The 24335-nt window shown below is 45.2% G+C and overlaps 1 protein-coding gene across 2 annotated transcripts; it reads right to left on the bottom strand.

The window, feature by feature from the left end:
• Positions 1–118: 118 nt before the first annotated feature.
• Positions 119–24261, bottom strand: Spmip11 (sperm microtubule inner protein 11). 2 transcript variants are annotated; one of them, XM_087899242.1, is made up of 4 exons: positions 11370–11460; positions 4086–4208; positions 847–991; positions 119–294 (listed from the first exon to the last, which is right to left on the bottom strand). In XM_087899242.1, the coding sequence occupies exons 1-4, from the start codon at positions 11425–11427 to the stop codon at positions 246–248; spliced, it is 375 nt and encodes a 124-aa protein (XP_087755368.1). In that variant the 5' UTR covers positions 11428–11460; the 3' UTR covers positions 119–245. The 2 variants fall into 2 exon arrangements, with proteins under 2 accessions (XP_087755368.1, XP_048300647.1); XM_048444690.3 differs by lacking the exon at positions 11370–11460 and adding an exon at positions 21044–24261 and having other exon boundaries at positions 122–294.
• Between the last annotated feature and the right edge of the window lie 74 nt (positions 24262–24335).

Raw genomic sequence — 24335 nt, 5'->3', positions numbered from 1 at the left:
CCCTCTCATGCCAAGATCTGACCTCGTCAGGAATCTCACATACCTGCTCTCAAGGAGTCAGGGACCGTAGGATGACTTCACTACCTCCCACACCCAGTGTGAAGAAATGCCTTTTAGTTCAGTTTGTTTATTTCGCTTCCCCTACCCCTCGATTCCCCCTTCTCGTCTCCATCTGAAGACTTGGCCACCTTGACCCCTCTTTGCCCTCCCTCCAGTTTTCGTCTTGTCCTGCAAGCGTGTCCTCCTTAATACGGAGTGAAGATTTTGTCATTGAGAATAGAATGATCCATATATCTGGAAAAGAGAGAATGTCTCAAGATTCAATCAGGTCAGGCTAAAGGGAAGGGAGCATCCTTAACAATGGTCCTCATGGCTGCCTCTGTGCAGATGGGCGGGGGTGATGAGGTAGAGGTGCTGAGGAGGATGCTGGTTGGAGTAGACCTCTTCAAGAACCCACAGGAATGCTAGAGACATTGATTCTGTGCCTGTTCAGAATCTCACCCATAAAACAAAGTAGACAGATCTCAAATTACTGTGTGGAGACCACACTGCCCAGGATCTGAGGTCCACTCTCCCTGATAGGACTCAAACTTCTTCTATCCGCTGATTCTGAGACAGGGTCTCTCTATGTAGTTCTGGCTTTCCTAAAACTCTATATAGATCAGGCTGGGCTTGAGCTCCCAGCTCACAGAGATCCACTTGCCTTTGCCTCCTGAGGGCTAGGATTAAAGGTGTGCATCACTACACCCAGCTTAAGTGGAGCTTAACTATAGGTTTCACTGTGAGGAGAAAGAACTTCCCCAGGCCTCTCCACCCCCCCCCCCCACCGACCCTTCTCAGCCTAACCTGGTCATTGGGCTTTTAATAAGACAATGGCGTGGACTCTGGATCCATGGTATGGTTTTCTCTGGACGCACGCTTGAATGGTCGGTCCACCAGAAGCTGAAGTTCTGAGCGTCGGTCACTGGGACTCGAAAGACCTGATTGGGGACTGGTTGAGTTGAAAGAAAGGCAGGTAATTGAATTTCGCCAGATTCCCTTGTATTTTCTGTCTCCGGATAAAAAGCACAGTCCAGAAACTTGCTGTGACCAGTGAGAGAGGTCCTGGGAAGGTGTTCACTACACCCTACCTCCCTTCCGGATTCCAGCATCTCACATACTTCCTGGTCAGATGGCTTAATCTTGGTGTTTCCTGCTGCTAAGTAAACCTGTCTCTAAGATGTGCCAAGATGGAAAATAAATAGTCAGCCCATTGGGAAGTGTACAAGAGAGGTCTACTGACTCAAGTGGTGAAGTTTTGGTGTTTTGAGACAGGGTTTCTGGGTGTCACATCCCTGTCTGTCCTGGAACTCACTCTGTAGACCAGGCAGGTCTTGAACTCACAAAGATTTGCCTGCCTCTGCCTCCTGAGTGTGCCACCACTGCGTGATTCAAGGACCTTTTTTGAATTGTCCTCTCCCATTTCATTTCCCTGGTCTGAAATAATGCTTTCCATTGCTCACTCCAGGGAATTCCCTGAAACTAACCAATGGTACCACTCCACTTTGAGATGCTACACACAGGTGTTATCAAGTTCCTGTTGCTCAAAGTTTGGTGGAAGGTTTGTGTGTGTGGAGGTGCAGCTGTGCAGGTGTAGAAGGTGCTTGTGTGTGTGAAGGCACAGCTGTGCATGTGTAGAAGGTGTTTGTGTGTGTGGAGGTGCAGATGTGCAGGTGTAGAAGGTGTTTGTGTGTGTGGAGGTGCAGATGTGCAGGTGTAGAAGGTGCTTGTGTGTGTGAAGGCACAGGTCTGCAGGTGTAGAAGGTGCTTGTGTCTGTGAAGGTGCACCTAAACAGCTACATGTGTATATGTACATGTGTACCTACAGGTATATGTGGGGAGGGGCAGAGGTTCCCAAGAAGCTATCCAGAAAAGTCCATCACTAGGTCCTGGGGCTCAATGATTAGGCCAAGATGGCTGGGCAGCCAACCGGCCCCCAGAGGTACACCTGTGCCCTCCACAGCTCTGGAGTCGTGAGTGTATACTTCCGAGCCTGGCTTTTTACATAGCTGTTGGGGATTAAATGCGGGTCCTTATGCTTGCAATATAAACTGAGCTATCTTCTGAAGTGTGTGTGCACGGGTGTGCAGGTGTGCTCACTCCTTCCTGTCTGTGCACGTGAGATCAGAGGTGATATTCAGTGTCTTCCTCTGTTGCTTTCTATCTGATGTTTTTATAATTATTTAGTTATTTTGGTTTTTGAAATAGGATCCATTTACATGACCCTGGTTGTCCTGGAACTTACTATGTAGACCAGGCTGGCCTCAGACTCACAGAGATCCTCCTGCCTCTGCTTCCTGGATGCTGGAACTAAAGACGTGCTGCCATGCTCCGCCAACTTTTTTTGTTTTGTTTTGTTTTGTTTTCTGAAACAAGGTTTCTTTGTAGCTTTGGAGCCTGTCCTGGATCTAGCTCTTGTAGACCAGGCTGGCCTCGAACTCACAGAGATTCGCCTGCCTCTGCCTCCTAAGTGCTGGGATTAAAACCGTGTGCCACCATTGCCAGGCCAATTTTCATATTTTTAAGATCAAATTATGGCCTATTATTTTCTGATTTTCTCTGTAGTCTTGAGAATTTTTTAAATCCTTAATTGATTAAATGTTACACTTTTACCTAGTTGTTTTTCTATTAGTTAATAATAAACTTTAAATTATTTTTTGCTATTAGAAATAACTTAAGTGCCCCTTTCCTTATCTTGCCTATTTTGATCTCTAATTTTTTTACTTTAATTTTGACCTAACCTGTGGCACAGGCCTCTAATCTCCATTACCTGGAAGGCTGAAGGAGGACCACAAGTTCAAGCCTGAACAATTTAGTGGAAGCCCATCTCAAAATAAGAACACAGAGAAAGAGTGATGACAGAGCCAGTGGTGGAGTGAAATGCATCGAAAGACTCCGGTCAATCCCCACTTCCAGGGTGGGGTACGGATTTCAAGTAATCACAGAGTCCCGGAGATATAAGAGACACTACTGGGAGAGTCCCTGACTCATAGTGGTGACATCATAGGACCCTGCTGCAACTGGAACATTAATATACAAAGACAATACAAGATAATTCCAAGCTGTCTTGGAATTGTAAGATAGTCCCCAAACATCCAGAGTTGCCATTCTGTAGCCTCTAGTACAGTGATCTGCTCATTTCTGTACACTTGTCATGATAAGAGTATTAGATAAATGGAATACGGATTGTGACTGTTTTTCTAATGAAACAGAATTGGCATTGACTAAACGAGGAGGGAAACATGTGAGGGAAGGAGGTTGAGTACAGCTTGAGGAATGGCTTTGTGTCTGCACGTGTGTCTGTCGAGTGTTTGCCACACGTGGGAGGCTGTGGAGGCCAGAAGAGAGTGTCAGATCTCCTGGGGCTGGCTTTGTGTGTGCACCCATGTCTGTGAAGTGTTTGCCACATGTGGGAGGCTGTGGAGGCCAGAGGAGAGTGTCAGATCCCTGGGGATGGCTTTGTGTCTGCACGTGTGTCTGTGGAGGGTTTGCCACACGTGGGAGTCTGTGGAGGCCAGAGGAGAGTGTCAGATCCCTGGGGATGGCTTTCCAGGCAGTTGTGAGCTGTTGTGTGGGTGCTGGGAACTGAACTTGGGGCCTGTGGAAGAGCAGCAAGCGCTCTTCACCATGGGGTCATCTCTCCAGCTCCAAGAACGGCTTTCTTTAGAGAACACAATTCCCCAAAAGTTCCTACATCATACTGTGTGCATTGACAGTCTGTCCTACTTGCTTTTCTGGACAAAGTTAAAGAGCTCCCATTTTCAAGTGGCTGGGAGAGGTTCAATGGCCAAAGGAATGTCCCCAAGGTCACCCAACTTGTTTGGTGTCTAAGCTCAGTTCAAATTACTGTTGCTGGCTCTACTCCTCAGCGGGTGCAGTGTGACAATACACCAAATTCTTCCACTGTTTCAGTTTTGTGTCCTTGTCACGACATTTCTGGGAGTATATAAAACAGTACAACATCCTCTGTCCCCATAACCATGTGACATCCTTGTCATTCTCTAGGTGCCCAGACTCATTCTTGTTTCCCTTGCCAAGGTACTCACATGTTTTTAACAACGCCTTTCGTACGGCTTCCTGATAGCGCATGTGGCTATTCCGGTGTACGGAGTAATTACCGTCTTCTGAGGTAATCGGTGGAAACCTCGAGGACCCTGCATCCTTCTTGTCTGAAATGAGAAGGCTCATTTTGAGTACTTGGCAAATGGGGCTACTTTATTCTTTGATTTCCTGGTCTCCATGCCAACAGGGTACATAGCAGGGATCTTTCCTAGCTCCTGACATTCAATTCTCAGCATCCCAGGAGTCAAGTTATCAAGCCAGAGATAGAGGGGAAGGAGGAAGAACTCAGTGTTCACAAGAATCCCTCACCCCTCCTCTCTGACTCCCAGATTTTGATTGGCTTCCCACTAGCCTCAGGGTTCTGGATAGATATTTAGGACTAGTGCAGGTGAAAACAAAAATGGTCTCTAATCTGGATGTAGACTCTCCCGAGACTGGTTTGAAAGGGGAAATTATTGTTAAATCCTAGTGGATTAGTAATTACTGGGCCTAAGCAGAATCAGGAAGATACTTCAGGCTGCAGGATGGCAAATGCTTCAGAAGTGTTGGAGAACGAGGATGCTTTCTGTCAGCGAGAAGAACCTGGAGTGTTAGGTGATGCAGAGAAGGATGGGTGGAGGGGTGGGGTCTGGGAAGGCCGTGTAGTAACGGTATCTGTCATGTTCAGGAATTAGCTCTTATAAAGCAGAGCTTGCATATCACAGAAGACCGGCTCTGCCTCACCTGGCCTCCCAAGGCTAGGCGAAGCAGGCAAGGCTTAAACACATCTAAATTTTAATTTTCTTTTGAGACAGCATCTCACTATGTAGCCCTGGCTGGGATGGAACTTGCTGTGTAGATCAGGCTGGTCTTGAACTCACAGAGCTCTGCCTGTTTCTGCCTCCTGAGTGCTGGGATTTAAGGCACGGTTTATGTTTTGAAGCAAAGACGAGGTTGCAAGGAGCGTTTGCTGGTGTTGGTCACTGGGGCATTTCCTTTATCCCAGCAGCACACAGAACTATGTCCTTGGCGACAGCCCTGCCCTCCATGTCCAGTGCAGTAGCGACCGTCTGCACCTTAGAACCTTGAAGAGGAGTGGGTTGTGACAGCTCAGATGTAGAAAAGCATAGCTTGGTCAGGGGCTGAAAAGAAGGCTGCTGTCTAGGACGACTCCAAGATTCCTTTTGACTGTTCCGCCCGTGTTGTCACCCAAGGCACAAAGAGGAACTAGGCCCCTTGCCCTTGTCCCCTAGCTAGGTCCTTAATAAATCCCGGCTCTCTATCTATGTTCTAAGTGTCTCTGTTCTGCTTTTACAGAGCCATGGCTCTCACCCACTCGCTCAGATTTTTACTCTTCCTTCTTGTTAGTGTTCGCCAGGGACTAGATCAGTATTTAGCATTCTCTCTGGAAACTGCTGAGGATCGCTGACTCATCTCAAGGGAGAGGGTGCTACTTCTGCTGTGCAGTTCTTTCCCAACTTGATCGCCTCCCTCCGTTCTCTCCCTTGGCCTCATTCGTCATCTCCATCCTTCTCCTTTCTGTCCTCCAAAGGAAATCGTGAATATTCCAAAACTGAGACGACACCACCAGAGTGAGGTGCAGTTTAAATGTGCCCTCTGTGAAGCTGGAGATGTAAGAGGGGTTGGCAGTCCTGAGCACTTTGCAGGAGTGCCATTCTGGGACCCTGGCCTGAGCTGGCGCTGATCTGTACTTAATCGTAGGTTCCAGCAAGGACGGACCACCTCCTGGAAATGGTATTATTTGAGCTGGTTGTTGAGCTTTAGGCAAGGTAAAAGTAGCAATATGTCCGTGGACAAATAGTGGTGGATTGAGGAGCAACAGCAAGCGTATTCCCAGTGGGTGTCGGGATCTGGGCTGAGAGTAAATTATGGTTCTAAACACAGGTGACAAGCAAGAACGCCGTCTGGCCCTTAGGCGTCAGACTGTTCTTACGATACAACCAGACGATGTTCTGGTATTTCTAAGAGTCCAAGCAGCAGGCTCCCAGCTTCCCATATGGACGGCAGCTACGTCTGGAGTCTGTTCGACAGTTTCACCCACTTGGATGCCTGCCACTTGCTCCTCGGGTTGGTTTCTTCCAGTTTTCGTTTTGTCAAACTGGGAGATATTCTTGGTAACTCATAGCTTCCCCCGCTAAATGCCCAGGTTTGAAAAGGTTCCTTAGAGGAAGGGTGGCAAGGGAGGGTAAGAAGCATGTCATGGTCACTGAGGAACGTTCCCAATAAAGGCCATAATGAGTAAACTCCACTGCGGCAGGGCAGCCGAATAAACATCTTGTTGGCAGGTGACCAACAGAGGTTCTTCACACAACTAGTTGATGTCCTGTCCTGAACGATGCTTGGATGATCGATAGGACCGACTGCAAATAACTTCTTTTAGAACTAGGCCGCAAGTTAGGGCTGCCATACAGCTACATATGATGCTTTGACTGCACCCTGAAGACATCCTTGGGAATGTGAGAGTACTTTGGTGGATCTGGTATTCATCCTAATTAATGATGCAGAGTTCAGTACTATACACTGTCCTGTGAGTCAGGGATAGTCCTAGGATCTAGCTATCTATCCATGCCTTGGCTCAATGCCTCTGTTGGAACCGAGGCTGGTTGGCTCCAGTGTTTTCAGTTGAAGAATACAGACTCAGCAACTCCTTGTAGCCTGGCTTCTAGACGAAGGGTTGGTTTCAGGTTCTTGGGTCATAGAGATGACAGCATCCAATACATTGTTTCCAGTTGTCTCGGTATGCTGGTTACAAACAGTAATACCACATACTGTTACTGTACAGGAACAGGATGAGAGAAAATGCTATGGGATTGTACTTAATACTCCTGAAATGCCTGGCTGGCCCACCAGTTATGAGTGTTAGCTTGTTGTGTTCTTCTTTTCCTTTTTTTTTTTTTCTTTTTTTGTTTCTCGAAACAGGGTTTCTCTGTAGCTTTGGAGTCTGTCCTGGGACTAGCTCTTGTAGCCCAGGCTGGCCTCAAACTCCCGAGTACTGGTATTAAAGGCATGCCCCACCACCGCCCGGCTAGCTTGCTGTGCTAACACGTGAGAACCAGAGTTCCTATCCTCCTATCCTCACACCAACGAAAAGGGCTAGGTGTAGCCCCAAGCATACCTGTAACTCCAACACTGAGGGGACAAAAATAGGGGTCACCGATACTTGCTGACTGCAATCCTAGTTAAAAAGTGGGATCTCCAAGTTCAGCAAGACACCCTGCCTCAAAGGAATAAGGTAAAGAGAGGACATCCAGTGTCCTCCTTTGACTTCTATGTGAGCACGGGAATGCTCATTTGCACATACATGTACACACATCATATACATATAGACCACATATATGAACACAAATGATTTTTTAATTTGAAAAGTGAGGGGACTTAATCAGTTAAGAGCACTGGCTGCTCTTCCAGAGGACCTGGGTTCAATTCCCCGCACCCAGATGGTAGCTCACAACTATCCGTAACTCCATTTTTAGGGGATCTGACACCCTCACACAGACATATATGTACAGGCAGAACACTAATGCACATAAAATTAAAAATAAACAAATCATGCCATCTGCAAGGTCATATCAAATTGTAGTTCAAATCCTTGAAATTGGCTTGGGCATATTAAGATAATGCTGAAGTATGTCTGGAGGGCTGTCTTGTACTTACTGTCTTCCCTGATGCAAGGTAATTATCTACGCTTTGGGAGGAAGTGGACATGAGCCCAGGGAACCAGATCCTCAAGGTATGTTTGCCATGTTTGCCAATTCTTTGCCTTTGCATCTTCAATGGCGTGCCTGCTGATTCTGAGTATGGGAAAGCAGATGGGGCACGATCAGGGACTTAGTGCTTCAGACTACTTAAGTAAAGTGGATTTTCTGGAGATAAAGATTGCTAATACTAATGCACTCCACACGGCACTAGAAAGTAGGAGACAGAGACACGGAGAAGTTCAGTCATTTGCCTGAGGTCCCAGACTCATGCATGGCAGAAACATGAATTTAACCGAGTAGTTTCCAGGGACCTGACTCTTTCTGACCATACACAACCACTCCTTGAAATAGCTCCATCGAGGCTTCCGGAAGAGATGGAGAACTTGGACGGGAAGCATCAGTCCCTTTATAGATGTGCACAGCTGGGTGGGAGGTTTCGGCAAGCGTGTTTGCTCACCTGGACCGGACTTGAGTTGGAGAGGGGATATGGTATCATTGCCTTGACTCAGAGGGAGAGCCCAAGGTTGCTGAGCTTTTCTGAATGTAGGATGTAATTTCCTAAAGTCAGCATTGGAAACAGCAAGAACTGGGTCACTCTCTCAGTGACTTGGAGCAGCCGACTGGGGAAGAAAAGTGAGGAAAGACCCCTATAGATCTGCTGTCTATAGACAGCCATTAGTGTGGAAATGGGCCTACTCTGGAGGCTTCAATCCTGCTTGAGTAGTGTGAACATCTCCCCGTCTAGTTTCCTGGGGTTGAAATATAGTGGCCCATATCAGTTACAAGTATGCATAGGTTTCACGATACAGTTCCATACAGTTAGTTGTCTGATATGTTACAAAAGCAGAGAGTCTCTGGCCAAGTTCTTGGCTGAACTGTGCCATCCATACACGCTCCTGTTTGGCAAGCTAGACCTGCAGCGCCCTCTGCTGGAGCACACAGGTGGCATAGCTTGTCTCCCGGTGTAGTTTGTTACCAACCTGGCTCTGAGAGATCAAGAAACCTAGAGGATTATGAGCAGAGGACATTGCAGGCAAGATTAGGAAAGCCTCTCCCTCCCTCCTCTCTCTCTCTCCCTCTCTCTCTCTCTCCCTCTCCCCCTCTCTCTCTCTCTCTCTCTCTCTCTCTCTGTGTGTGTGTGTGTGTTGGGTGTTGGTGTTAGTTCTTGCCTTACACCTTGTTAGAGACAAGGCATCTCTTGTTCACCTCTGCATACACAGGCTGACTGAACCACGTGCTGCCACAGATTCTCCTGTCTCTGCGATAGGAGTGCTCACGGACTACGCCAGACTTTTGTGTGAGTTCAGGGACTCATACAAAACTCAGGTTGTTAGGTTTTCCTTACAAGCGCTTTACCCGCCAAGTTATTTCCTCAGTCCGTTTATATGCTACATGTAAATAATTAAGTTCCATGTGTCCTCGAACTCACCGCTTAGTCTGAGTTGCCCTTTTCACTCGAGACAGGCTTCTTGCCTTGCCTGCCAGGTGCTGGGGTTACAGGCATGAGTCATCACACATGGCTCACGTTGTTTAATCTCTGCAACAGACGGGGCAGACATCTCCATTACAGCTGAGGGAACAGAAGTGGTGCAAACCCGCATAGAGGTAGCTTTCACACTACACTGTTCTGGTACCCGCTAAAGCCAGTGCCCTGCCGTGAAAGGTGATAGACGGGAGACTGCTCCCCACCCCTTTCCTCTTTGTTTTTTGTTTGTTTGTTTGTTTGTTTGTTTTTTAAGGATTTATTCATTCTTTATGGATACAGTGTTCTGTCAGCATGCATTCCCACAGACCACAAGAGGGCACCAGATCTCATTACAGAAGGTTGTGAGCCACCGTGTGGTTGCTGGGAACTGAACTCAGGATCTCTGGAAGAGCATCCAGTGTTCTTAACCTCTGAGTCATCTCTCCAGTCCTGATTTGTATATTTTTTAAAATTTATTTTTGTTTTATATGTATGTGTGTACCTCGGTGTATGAACACCATGCAATGTCCCTGGGGACTAGAGGAAGACATCAGGATTTCCTGGAACTAGAGTTAGAGACAGTTGTGAGCTGCTATGTGGGTCCTCAGGCTTAATCACTAAGCCACCTCTCCAAGCCATTATATATATATCTATATATATCTATATCTATCTATCTATCTATCTATCTATCTATCTATCTATATATATATATATATATATAGATATATATCAGGAAGAAAAGAAAGGGAGGATCCAGGGATTGGAGAATATCTTATTACATGGGCTGAGTCAACTCTGTGAGTTTTCCTTATGACTGTGACAAGGGAATATTGAGGAAGCTCTTCTGAGCTGAATGTTTAATACACTCACACCCACTAGAAAGGAAAAAACCCATCCTTCAAAGAAAAAATTGTGATAAAAATATACGACGGTAGTAAGCCTGTTAGGGAAGAGAAGCGACTATGAATAGGTTCCCTTACATTGTTGCTGGTGAAGGGCTGGCCGAGGGACCAGGGCAGAAGGCGGCTGACCTGAGCTTGTAGAACAGCCTGAAGAGCCAGTGCAGGTGATCGGGACCACAGTCAGGCTGCTTGGGTGGAAGCATATTCGTCCCTCTCTGTGAGAAAGTCTGCGCTGAGACCCAGTAGATGCCTGAGTCTGCCGGCAGTGCCGTACGCACCACGCTTTCTTTGTCTGGGGGTTCATACCCGGACTAAAGTTTAACTTATAGAGTATGCACGGTAAGAAATTAATAGCTGACAGTAAAATAGTAACAACGCTTGCACGTGTGTGGAGGCCAAAGGACCATGGAGGGAGCCTGTTCTCTCCTTCCACTGTGTGAATTGTGGCCATCAAACTCATTGGAGGCCTGGAGTCAAGCACCTTTACCGCATGGGCCATCTTTCTGGCTCCCATGTTCTATCTGTCTGTTCACCCAGCCATCTTTCTGGCTCCCATGCTCTGTCTGTCTGTTCACCCAGCCATCTTTCTGGCTCCCATGCTCTGTCTGTCTGTTCACCCAGCCATCTTTCTGGCTCCCATGCTCTGTCTGTCTGTTCACCCAGCCATCTTTCTGGCTCCCATGCTCTGTCTGTCTGTTCACCCAGCCATCTTTCTGGCTCCCATGCTCTGTCTGTCTGTTCACCCATTCATCCAAGGGAATTGTTTACGCTTTTCTTCTATGCATCATCTCAGGGCTAGAGATGTTGCTAAGAGCGCATAGGAGAGGTCCCAGTACTATCCCCAAAGGAATCCATAGCTAAGTATCACTCTAGAAAGTACTATCACTCACAAAAGGATAGTAGTGACTCGACACACTACAAAACCACTACACACCTTAGTGGTCAAAGCTAACACCACTAATAATGGGATAAAATAACATCGTGCGCTCCCCCTCCCCCCCGACTGGATGCTCTGATGTCACTTCTCAGCCCCCACCTTGCTATGTGATGTTTTGGGCTCTTCCCGAATAAATCACACACAGAGGCTTATTAGTTATGAATGCCTGGTCTTAGCTTGGCTTCTTTCTTGCCAGCTTTTCTTCACTTAAACTATCCCAGCTATCTTTTGCCTCTGGGCTTTTATCTTTCTTTATTTCTGTATACCTCTTTTTTCTTCTTTCTTCATGGCTTGCTGTGTGGCTGGGTGACTGGGTCCTAGCATCCTGCTCTTCTTATTCTCTTGCTCCTCCTCTTCCTCAGGTCTCCTTCTGTTTATCCTCTCTGCCTGCCAGCCCCGCCTATCCTTGCTCCTGACTTACTATTGGCCATTCAGTGTCCCACCCAATTCTGAGAGCCCCTACTCCCTGACACGGGTGCGCACCTCCCTTATTGAACCGTGAGCTTGGAACAATGTCCTAGGAGTTAAAAACAGACACACACAGAGAGACCTGGATCATTTGCCCAAAAGGTAAATGTTAACTTTATTCAGCGAAATTCCAGGTTTAAATACTTGGAGCCAAAGGAGGAGACTCCCATCCCAGCAGGGAGTGAGATCAAGGTGTTGGGCGCCTGGCACCGGATGGTGGAATTTCCGAGCAGGGGGTGCTGAGCTAGCTGCAATGACAGACATGGCAGGTGCCTCTGTGAGAACCCTTCTTTGCAGGTGGAATTACCATGCCAATAGATGATAAGGCTTTCTATGCTAATTCCCCTAGCTGGTGGAGCGAGCAGAGGAGATGACAGGAAGCTTAGACTGGTTGGGTAAACAGTCCTGCATAGTGCCTCGAGGAGCCGGGAAATGCCTGGAATCCAACAATTCAGTTCTTTATTAGACCATCAGGTGTTTTAGACAGGTAAAGAATTATAGCTTCACAGGGTTAAACAAATGCAGCATAAACAAAAGCAACACACTTTAAAATAATATTCCCCAGCACCACCCCAATGCTTAGAGCAGATCTAATTATGAGAAACATCAGACAAGCACAAATGAAGAGCCTTCTACAAAATATCCTGCCGTGTGCAGAAATGTCAGTGCCATGAAACAAAGGCGGTGGAGCCATTTCACATAAAGAGACCAAAGAGACATGCTCGCCAATGCAGAACTCAGTCTTTAATTAGACTCTTGTAGGAAACTTGCCGCTGTGAAGGACATTAATGTGACAACTGGCGAAATAGGGATATTGGACTATAGATAAATAGATGATATAAGAATGCTAAATTATAGTAAACAATTACAATGATAAAAAAAGAATGCTACAATTTGCAAAATATCTGTGCTGTGCATAGCTGTTCTTAAGAAATGCAAATAGACAAGGTGTAGTGGCCCACCCTTTTAATCCTAGCACTTCTGAGGCAAGAGGAGTTTGAAGCCAGCCTGGTTTATATAGCCAGTTCTAGAGCAGCCAGAAATACATATTAAGACCTTGCCTCAAGCCAGGCATGGTGACGCACACCTTTAATCCTAGCACTCAGGAGGCAGAGGCAAGCAGATCTCTGTGAGTTCGAGGCCAGCCTGGTCTACGGAGTGAGTGCTAGCCAAAGATACACAGAGAAATCCTGTCTCAAAACAAAACAAAACAAAACAAAAAGACCTTGCCTCAAAAATCAAGAAGAAAGGAAGGAAGGGAGGAAGACAAACAGAAATGGTTAGGGTAAAGAGATAGAGTTTAAGAATTTTTTGTTATTGCTATTTTTGGTTGGCATCTTCTTTTTTTTTGTTTTTGAAAGAGGGTCTTTCTATGTAGCTCTGGCTGTCCTGGAGCTCACTATGTAGACCAGATGGCCTCAAATTTATAGACATCTGTCTGCTCTTCTTCTCCGTGCTGGGATTAAAGTCCACCACTATGCCTGGTGAGAGTCTTTTTTATTTTACGTGTTTGGGTGCTTTGCCTGAATGTATGTTTGGGCATCCTGTGTGTTCAGTGCTTGAAGAAGCCAGAAGAGGGCATCAGATTCCCCTGGAACTGAAATTACAAGTGGTTGTGGACCACCATGTGAGTGCTGGGAATTGAAATCAGGTCCTCTGCAAGAGCAGCCAGTGCTCTTAGTGCTGAGCCATCTCTTCAGTCCCAAGACAAGAATCTTATTTTGTCACCTAGGATGGAGTAGAACTCAGCATATAGCTGGGTCTTGTGTTAACCCTGTGCCTCAGCCTCCTGCATATTGAGATTACAGTCATGAAGCTGGGTGATGGTGGCTCAGGCTTTTAATCCTGGCACTTGGGAGGCAGAGGCAGGTAGATCTCTATGAGACAGAGCAAGTTCCAGGATTGCCACAGCTACACAGAGAAACCCTATCTCAAAACCCACCCACCCCCAGAAAAAGAGGTTGCAACCTTGAGCCCCCACATCCTCTTTTCTGTCACCTCCTAAACAGAACGGAGAGCCGAGGATTGCCAGTGATTTGAAGATTAGTTAATGAATGAGAAAAACACAGACATCAATAAGTTCATGGCAAAAAGACTCAGAAAAGTAGAGCTACTGCTGGAAACAGAAAAAATAACTTCAAATCCTAGGCATGGAGAAAGAAAGTATACACAGAGGGAAACCAGAGTGGGGGGGAAATGGTTCTTGAAAATTAAAATACGCATTAGTTCTCTTGATTCACCCCTTCATTCTCCAGCTCCTCTCGTTCTGCTACTCAGATGTTTCGCCTGTGTGGGGTATGTGCACCACACGTGTGCCTGGTGACTGCGGAGGCCAGGAGAGGGCGCTAGAGCTCCTGGGACTGGAATTACAGACACGTGTGGGTGCTGGGGTTTGAAACCAGGTCCTAAGAAAAGCAGCTGGTGTTCTTAACTGTACCTCACCAGCCCATCTCTTTTGAGTTCAAGTCTCTTGTTGGCCTGCAGCTTACTGACTAGGTTATCTGGCTGGCTCACAAACTCCAGAGGACCCACTCATTCCTCCTCTCATGTTTGGAACTGCAAGAATGTACCGCCGCAGTTGGCTTTGTTAGTTAGTTAGTTTTTAAAAATTGGGTCCTTACCTCAGGTTGCTGTGCTCATAAGGCAAGCAATTTGCTGATTGAGCTGTTTCATGGCCCCCAGAAAAGTTTTAAGTAACTATTACAGCATATTGCTATAAGTGTTAATTCTTATTGGTTATTATTAATATTGTACTGTGTGAACTTATAAAGTGAAATTTATAACAGGGGAAGTCTATGTATGTGTGTGGGAAAGCAGCATATGTAGGATTTGACACTGTCCTGCTTCAGGTTTGCACTGGAGATTAGCTTTGTTTTGTTTTTCAAGACAAGATTTCTCTGTGTAACAGCCCTGGCTGTCCTGGAACTAGCTCTTGTAGACCAGGCTGGCCTCGAATTCACAGAGATCCGCCTGCCTCTGCTTCCAAGTGCTGGGATTACAGGTGTGCGCCACCATCCGGTTTGCACTGGAGATCTTGAGACACCACCTCCTAGATAATTAGAAACTCCAATAATGACCAAGTCAAGATGCTCTGATGTCTTCCATCTAAAAGGTATGTCTACTGCTGGGCGGTGGTGGCACATACCTTTAACTCTGGAGGCAGAGGCAGGTGGAGCTCTGTGAGTTCGAGGCCAGCCTGGTCCAGGACAGGCTCCAAAGCTACAGACAAAACAAACAAAACAGATGTTTGTTTCCTCTTCCCTTGAGGCTTGGTGCAGTGACTCTCTTCTAAGAAGTTGTGTTAATTAACTTTCTGCCGCTGGAATAAAATGCCCGAGATAATTGACTTATAAAGAGAAAAGATTTCATTTTGGATCTCAGATTTGGATGCTCTGGTCAATGACTACAAGACTGTGTATCCTCTCAGTGAGGAAATACATTATGGCAGTGGTACACAGTGGGGCAAAACCACTGACCTTGTTGCTAAGGAGCAAAAGAGGAAGAAGCAGAGATCCCATAATCCCTTTGAGCACTTCCAATGACCTAAAGATGTTTTATTAGTCAGTGCAAAGGTTCAATCATCTCCACATGGTGCCGCCCAGAAAACTAAGCTTTTAAGCAATGAAGATAAGAGGGACATTTAAGACCCAAACAACAGTGCACTAAAAAGATAATGAAAGTGTCCATTACTTCTGAGACTAGATCATAAAAATTCATTTGTGTGCTGTATCTGTCTATCATCCATCCATCTGCCTATACATCATCTATCATCTATCTATCTATCTTCTGTCTGTCTATGCATCCATCCATCCATCCATCCATCCACCTACCTGCCCGCCTGCCCGTCTGTTTGTCCTTCCATCATCCATCCATCTGTCTATACATCATCTATCATCTATCTATCTATCTTCTGTCTGTCTATGCATCCATCCATCCATCCATCCATCCATCCATCCATCCATCCATCCATCTCTTACACCAAGGGAGAGTTAGCTGCCATAGACACATGTAGGAAGCCTATGGGGTGACTCATATGGAGAGAAACTAAGTTGTCTTGTTCATTGCTAGAGAGGCTTTGGCCTCCAGACATCTTAGCAATGGCTCCTCTGTCCAGCCCAGAATCTGTCCACACATGATCGTTGTTTCTGATATTCTGTCTGCAGCCGTAAGAGAGATGCAGTCTTTCAGCTAAGCTGCCCCTGCCCCTGACTCTCTGGAACCGGGGAAAGACATGTTGATGGGTTTAAGTCTGTATGTTTTAGGTAAGTTGTTATACAGTAGTAGAATGGAAACAGTGGCCGTTGGGAGATGATATTGAAGAAGCCTAGCGAGTGAGTAGTAATAAAAACATGTGGAAAGATTTAATAAGTTAGATGATCAACTCAGGAAGTTTTATAGTGTAAAAATGAGAACTTGAAAAAGTAGGGGTGAGGAAACAATAAAAAGGAAACAAGATTCCTTGGGAAAGAATAGCATGGACTTCTGGGACGGAAGAACCAGGACTGTCTGTCACAAAGCATGAAGAGCGAGCTACATTACATTCTGTCATCACAGTGTTTCAGAACACTAGGGAATAGAAATCTAGAAGTTTCAGAAAGGCTCCTAACAGGAAACTAAAGTAGTAAAGCTACCCCTTGAAGATTTCCAACCTAGAGTTCTTCATCCATAGAAACTATGCATGCGGCTTGAAGAAAGTCATTCTATGTTTAGAAATCTAAGTACACATAGTTTGATAGTTACTTATCAAACGTTAGTTAGGACCTGGGTTCAGTTCCTAGTACCTGTATGATAGCTAAAAGCTGTCTGCAATTCCAATTCGAGAGAGAGAGAGAGAGAGAGAGAGAGAGAGAGAGAGAGAGAGAGAGAAGGGCAGAGGCCAACTTCAGGTATCTTCTATTGCTCTCCACTTTGACTTTTTGAATTTAATTTTTATGTGTATGATTGCTGTATCTGCATGTTTGTCTGTGCACTTTTTGTGTGTCTGGTGCCTGCAGAGACCAGGAGAGAGTGTTGAATCTGCTGGACTGACCAGAATTGCAGATGGTTGTGAGCTGCCATGTGGGTGCTGGGAATTGAACCACGTCCTCTGCAAGAGCATCTCTCTGAGCCATCTCTCTAGTTCCCTCTACCTTAATTTTTCGAAATAGTCTCTCAATGAACCTGGACTTCACCCTTCTGGTTCGGGCTGGCTAATGAACCCTGCAGGTCTGCCCATCTTCATACCCCTCCGTGCTGGGTTTACAGCTGTGCTCTGCCCCATCGTCTTATGTGGATGCTGAGGATGCAAACTCAGGTCCTCATGTTTCCACAACAAACACTTCATCACGGTCGATCATCTTCCCAGCACAGTCTGTATCTTTTTTTTTTAAATTTATATTTTATGTACGAGTGCACTGCATGTACACCTTCAGGCCAGAAGAGGGCGCCAGATCTCATTACAATGGTTGTGAGCCGCCATGTGGATTCTGGGAATCGAACTCAGATCCTCTGGAAGAGCAGCCAGTGCTCTTAACCGTTAAGCCATCTCTCCAGCCCCCCCACCCCCACCCCAGCACAGTCTGTATCTTAAAGGAGTACCCCGAATGTATAAAACTGAAGCTAGGGGAAGTAAGCAGTGGGCAAGAATAATTGCAGTTCAGTCTTTCCTCTAGCCTTAAATTCTATCTAGGCCACCAGTTTGGACAAAGCTCTGGCCTCTGATGCTACCACACCACAGTGGGTAAATAGGAGCATCTCGTAGAGGACTGTTCTCGCCAGGGTCACTGTTGCTGTGATGAAACACTACATGACCAAAGCAACCTCTTTTTTTTTTTTTAATCTTTCGAGACAGGGTTTCTCCGTGTAACAGCCCTAGCTATCCTGGAACTAGCTCTGTAGACCAGGCTGGCCTGGGACTCAGAGAGGTCCACCTGCCTCTACCTCCTACCACCTGGGCTTGACCAAAGCAACTTGGGGAGGAAAGGGTTTATTTGACTTATACTTTCATATCATAGTCTATCACTGCAGGAAGTTGGGTTAGGAACGCAAGCAGAGCAGGAACCTGGAGGCAGGAGCTGATGCAGAGGCCCTGGAGGGGTGAGGCTTTCTGGCTTGCTCCTCATGGCTTGCTCAGCCTGCTTTCTTATAGGACCCAGGCCCATCAGCACATGGGTGGCACCACTCACAGTGGGCCTGGCCCTCTCCCATCAGTCACTAATTAAGAAAACGTCCTACAAATCTTATGGAGGCATTTTCTCAATTGAGGTTCCCTCCTTCCAGATAATTCTAGCTTGTGCCAAGTTTATGTGTTTTGTTGTTCAATGGCCCTAGCTTCCTCTTTCCACCATGTTTGCCATTGTAACTAGGACCAGGTTCCAATATTGCTGTTGCCAAATCTTTCTAGTCTTAGAGGATAATTCTCTTCTGAGTTGCCCATGAATTTAACATCTGCTTTACACAGGGTGAATGAATATCATAAGAAATGACTGCTTTCTTAAATCTCTTCAAAGATAACATTTCTATAGGGTTCCATTTAACTTCTTCATAACTTTGGGAGTGCCTATCACCTGCTGGTCATTCTTTTTTTAAAAACATATTTATTTATTTATTTATTTATTTATTTATTTATTTATTTATTTATTATGTATACAATATTCTGTCTGTGTGTATGTCTGCAGGCCAGAAGAGGGCACCAGACCTCATTACAGATGGTTGTGAGCCACCATGTGGTTGCCGGGAATTGAACTTGGGACCTTTGGAAGAGCAGGCAATGCTCTTGACCTCTGAGCCATTTCTCCAGCCCTGCTGGTCATTCTTGTACAGTAATTGGATAAACTAAAGTTGGTTTTCTAACAACATTGGGCTGCCCCTCTTCAATTTTATCATGTAGTGGTGTGGTAGGTTCTTGTCTAATTCCTCTGTCTGTGTCTGAGTATTTTTCTTATTTTCATTTGTAAGTCTTTCTAAGGCTTGTATCTTGTCAAGCCTTGTCACTTTTCATATTTGGCACAATTATCAAACCACTTTTCATATTTAGCACAAAAAGCACTATGGCTATTAAGGATAAAATATGAATTACCAGATTGGTAGTAATTATAATTGGTATTATGTCAACCTCAGTTAAGTCATTGATTTTTTTCATTTTCTGCTTTTATTTTCAAGTCATCTAAAGTAGCATTATACTGGGTCCTAATGCCCCATGCTATGATATTTCCCATCCTTAATGTGGGAAAAGTTTTTTTACTTTTAATATTATTTGACTCTTTCCTTGAGGACTACCTAGGTGTTTTACCAAATCTGATGGCTTCTCAGTTTGTCCACAGCTGGCACAATTTCACTGTCTGTGTGGTTGTGCCATGAGTTAGAGCACCAAATTTATTTATTTATATTTATTTATTGTTTTTTTGAGACAGGGTTCCTCTGCAACCCTGTGTAACGGTCCTAACTGAACTGGAACTCGCTCTGTAGACCAGGCTGACCTCAAACTCACAGAGATCTACCTGCCTCTGCCTCCTGAGTCCTAGGTTTAAAGGCTGCACCACCACTACTCTGCCCAAATGTTGTTTTTAACAAAATCTCAATTGTTTGATTTTAACAATAAAGACTTCAGAGCCAGACACCGGAGTGGAAGCCTGCTAGCTCAGAGAGGCAGAGAAAGCACCCAGCTGATCTTCCTCCTCTGGCAATGTCCCAGAAGCCTTTTCCTTCTCCCGTACTGTATCCAACCACCTTCCTCAAACTGGATGTCTCTCCCTTCAACTTCCCGTGCATCTCTCTATCCATCCTCCTGACTCCCTCTTGCTTTCTATGTTTTTTCTTCATAATTCTATGTTCACTTCCTGTCAACCGATTGCCTGCTTTGCACTTGAACTGCGATTAACTTTGATCCTGTTTACAATATTCAAGAAGAAAGCTCTTGGATTAAAGGTATGTGCTAGGGCTGAGCCACATCACTAGAAACAGGTATTTTTCCAGTAACTAATGCAATCTTGGGGTTCACATTGTGATAAAAAAAATCTTGCAACATCTCTATGAGGCCTGACAGGCATTGTAAATATAATGTAATCAAATATACACTAAAATTTTTCAATGGTTCTCTATAAAGTTAAAATACTTCTTATGGTTGGTAGCATCCTCAATTAGCTGGCCGTGGCCTTGTTTTCCAGGTCTGCTTCCTAGTACCTACTTTACCCATCATTGTGTCTAAATTCTTGGGATTTACTTAATATGGATCTAAGTCTCTATTCCCTTTTCAGTGCTAATTCCCTTCTTATTTACCTGATTAACTTCAATCAACTTTCACACTTGTTTCTGGAGACATTTCCTATGAGAATGTCTCTTAAGTCTTCCTTCGTTGTTTTTGTTTGTTTTTCAAGACAGAGTTTCTCTGTAGCTTTGGGGCCTGTCCTGGAACTCACTCTGTAGACCAGGTTGGCATCGAACTCATGGAATCTGCCTGCCTCTGCTTCTTCCTCCTGAGTGCTGGGATTAAAGGCATACGCCATCACCACCCGGCTTGTTTTTAAAACTCTATAGTATCAGGTATTTACTCCTTTGAGGTTAACAGTCCATATTTACTTTATTCATATACTATATTACAAATTTTATATGACTACTTATCTTCCTCATCAGATAGTCAGCTTCTCTATAGTTGTGATGGCTATTCTTGGTTGTCAGTTTGACTATATCAATAATAAACTACAATCCAGAAATGAAGGGCACATTTGTAAAAGGGTCTTGAGGCAAGAAGACAACAGGCCTTTGTTCTGGATCCCGAGGCAGGAAGACACAGGCTTTTGGTCCAGATTTTGAGGCTGGATGACACATGCCTTTAATCCAGTTCTTGAGGCAGGAAGACACACCTTTAACCTGTGCCACACTTTCTACTGGAAACTTATATATGGGCACTGGAAGAAGGAAGGGTTCATCTGTTCTTTGTCTGCTTGCCCTTGCTTTCCCAACATGCCCATTCCTTTACTGGCATTTGGAGCCTACTTCGGGATTCCAGCATACACAGAAGACCAGCTGAGACACCCACCTTTGTGGGACTGAGCAGCTACTCGGACTTCCATTTACAGGTAGCCATTGTTGGGTTAGTTGGACTGTAACCTGTTAGTCATTCCAATAAATTCCCTTTATATATGCACATGTATTCATTCTGTAAGAAAGCTGTGACTAATAACAGTAGTAGAGGCTTTCTTCTATCCATCTTTGTGCCCTTAGTCACCAACATAAACCACAGACCCATGATTAGTTGGTGTTAATGCTGGCTAGATGAATTAGATCATTTGGTTGAACAAAGTGTTTATCTTAATAAGAATATGAAGTAACAGAAAGTCAAGTCAAATGGCTTCTGTCCCTGCTGTGTAATTTAACTATGGTGACAGCTGATACTGAAAGATGCATCTCTAGGGTGCCTGCTAGGAAAGGAAATGACGAGGAGGTGACTAGGGAAGGCGTGACCCTCTGTCCCAGAACACTAGATTCTCCTTACCTGTTTCTTCAGTTGTGATTTTCTTTTTATTCCGAAGGGAATGTTGATATCCTAATAGATGCAAGTTGAAGAAAGCCATCTCGGTGCCTTCTTCTCAGAATGTCTACTCTGTAGTGCTGGGTTCTAGTAACCATGGTAATGTCTTAAAGAATTACCTTGACTGACATTTCCTTTGTCCAGTGAGGCTCAGGATTTATAGGCCATCATGGAGTTGGAATTGAATGGGCTAAATGATTTCAGGAAACTTGAGGAATCTAAAACAGGCATTTCTGCCAGGCTATGGTGGCTCATATTTTTAATCACAGAACTCAGAAGGCAGAAGCAGATGGGTATTTGTGAATTCGAGGCCAACCTGGTGTACAGATCAAGTTCCAGGATAGTCAGAACTGTTACACAGAGAAACCCTGTCCCCAAAATCCAAAAAATAAAAACATAAAAAACCAAACCAAACAATATTCTTTGAAAAATTCACACATTTGTACAGTGTACTTTGATCATATATACCCCCCCACTATTTCTCTTCAACTCCTCCAAATACCCTCTATCTTCCTCCTTCCTTCCTTTCTTTCTTCCTCCCTTCCTTCCTTCATTGAGACAGGGTTTCTCTATAGCTTTGGAGCCTGTCCTGGAACTTGCTCTGTAGACCAGAGCTGGCCTCGAACTCAGAGAGATCCACCTGCCTCTGCCTCCCGAGTGCTGGGATTAAAGGCTTGCGCCACCACCGCCCAGTCAAATTTATTTATTTTTATGTGCATTGCTATTTTGCCTGCATGTATCTCTGTATGAAGATGCCAGATCTCCTGGAAACGGAGCTATATACATCTGTGAGCTGCCATGTGAGTGCTGGGAATTGAACTCAGGTCCTTTGGAAGCGCAGCCAGTGCCCTTAACCACTAAGCCATTTCTCCAGCCCCGTGTCTCCTTCCTAACCTCATTGTGTAGCTCTGATTGTCCTGGAACTCACTCTGTAGACCAGGGTGGCCTCAAAGTCAGAGATCCGTCTGTTCTGCCTCCCAAGTGCTGGGATTAAAGATGAGTGCCACTCTGCCCTGCCTACTTATCAAGTTATTTTAAATTCCCAATCTGAAATCCTAAGATTCCACTGTACCTGGTTCTGATGCTTCCAGGTTTTGCTTTTCAAGCAAGGACAGAACATGTTATGTAAGGCTCAGGTTTTATCTTTATATGGCTAGGCTTTGGAGATGTTCACTGTTGGCTGCAGATACAGGTGTTGGAGGCCACTTGAGAAAGGGCTTTTTATTGTATCTGAAGGGTCGTCAATTTGCCTAGACTATCTGGCCATCAAACCTAGGATTTTTCTTTCTGTCTCCCCAATTCTGGGATTACTTCCCCAACTCTGTGATTATTGGTATGGTACCCAGTTTTTTTTGTTTGTTTGTTTTTTTGTTTTTTTTTTGGCATGGGTGATGGAGACCTGAACTCGGGTTCTCATTCTTCTGCACAAGGACAATACTGACTGACCATCTGCCTAGCTGGATTTCCCAGTCTTCTGCTAAACTTGTTCTTCCCTAGGCAGTGACCTTAAATGTTTAATATTTCTTCTACCTTACATAATAGAGTAAGGGTAGAGAAAACTGAAGTTGGCTAATTCTTATCCCTCATGGTTAGGCTTTGGTAAAACTCAAGTTTTATTTAAAAACTTCATTTGAGGATCAGTGAGATTGCTCAGTGGGTAAAGGTGCTTGCCACTAAGCCTGATGACCTTGTGTTCAATCTTTGGATTGCGTGGTAGAAAGAACACCTTAAATTTGTCCTCTGACCTTTAGTCTTACACTGTGACATGTGTAAACCTATAGGCTGGCTTTGAACTCAAGAGATCTTCCTGCCTTCTGACTGTTGGGATTAAAGGGGTGCACCACCACACCCTGCCCTATACCACATTTTTGTTGTTGTTGTTGTTTTTTGGAAACAGGGTTTCTCTGTAGCTTTGGACCCTAACCTGGAACTAGCTCTTGCAGACCAGGCTGGCTTCGAACTCACAGAGATTCGCCTGCCTCTACCTCCCGAGTGCTGGGATTAAAGGTGTGCGCCACCACTGCCTGGCATACCACAAATATTTTATAGACATTATGAGTTTGCTAATCATGGAAGAACATGTAGGAAGTTGAGCCCAGAAGTTCACAAGCTCAATGCTTGCCTACTTGGCCAAAGTAGTAAGTTCAAGACCAATTTAGCCAATTTAAAACAACAAATCAAGCAGGGCTGCCTACAGCATAAGCACAAGGATCTAAATTCAGTCTCCACTGGAGTTGGAGGGGCAAGTGCAGGGAGGGCAGACTAAGAGGGGTTAATTATCTTGCTTAGGTGGAAAAGCCATTAGACCTGGAGCTGGTCTAATAACCCAGAAGCCTGAATTTAGAGATTTCCCACATGGTGGTGGAACTTTCCACACTGTAGAGGCAGTTTTAGTTTATCCATTAGTAGATCCTTGGCTACTTCTAAACTATTTACGTTTCCTGCACGTGCCTCAGTGCATTTGGGGCAGTCAGAGGACACCTTGCAGGTCAGTCCTCTCCTTTCATCTACCATGGGGTCCCAGGGATGGAATTTAGGTTGTTAGTGTTGGCAGCAGCCTTCTCTACCTGCTGAGCCATCTCGAGGGGACCCTCACTCACATTCATACATATAAATACACACACACACACACACACACACACACACACACAAGTCCTAGAGGCCTTCTAGAGCAAAAATCAGAGCCCCAAATCTTTGAGATGGTCCAATGGTGGGTATGGTGGGCTTTTGGTAAACAAACAGTGAGGCCACTCATAGATCTGTGATTTAAGATAGTGTGAACATCAGAAGAGTTGAATGCAGCGACAGAAGCAGCCCTGGAGTGGACAGGAGGGTGAGGTAGACAGCAGCCCAGCTTGCTTTTTACAGCCTCACAAAGCGGACCTAGGAGTGAGTCCAGCGCACTGATTATCTCTTGTTCTCTTTCGCTTGATAATCTTTCCCTAAGGTTTGGGTTTCCTAGAACTATTGATCTGGCCGCCGCCTGCCATACATTTGGGACCTAACTGAACGTCTGGAATCTGCACTGGCAAGCATATCGCTTTCCCTGCAAAAGTAAAGCAAGAGAAAAGGCCTTGTCACCTAAATGAAATTATATTTAAGTCGGAGTACTAGAGACTAGCGTGTCGCACGCATTTAATCCCAACACTCAGTCGACCACCACTGGATTTGTGAGTTCCAGGGCTGCCAAGGATACACAATAGGCCCCGCTTAAAAAAAAAAAAAAAAAAAAAAAAAAAAGACAGACCCTCATCGC

The sequence above is a fragment of the Myodes glareolus genome, chromosome 19, assembly GCF_982192425.1.
Source record: "Myodes glareolus chromosome 19, mMyoGla1.1, whole genome shotgun sequence".
NCBI classification, from domain to species: Eukaryota; Metazoa; Chordata; class Mammalia; order Rodentia; family Cricetidae; genus Myodes; species Myodes glareolus.
Note: the sequence above shows the minus strand (reverse complement) of the source record. Positions and strands in the feature narration are given on the sequence as shown.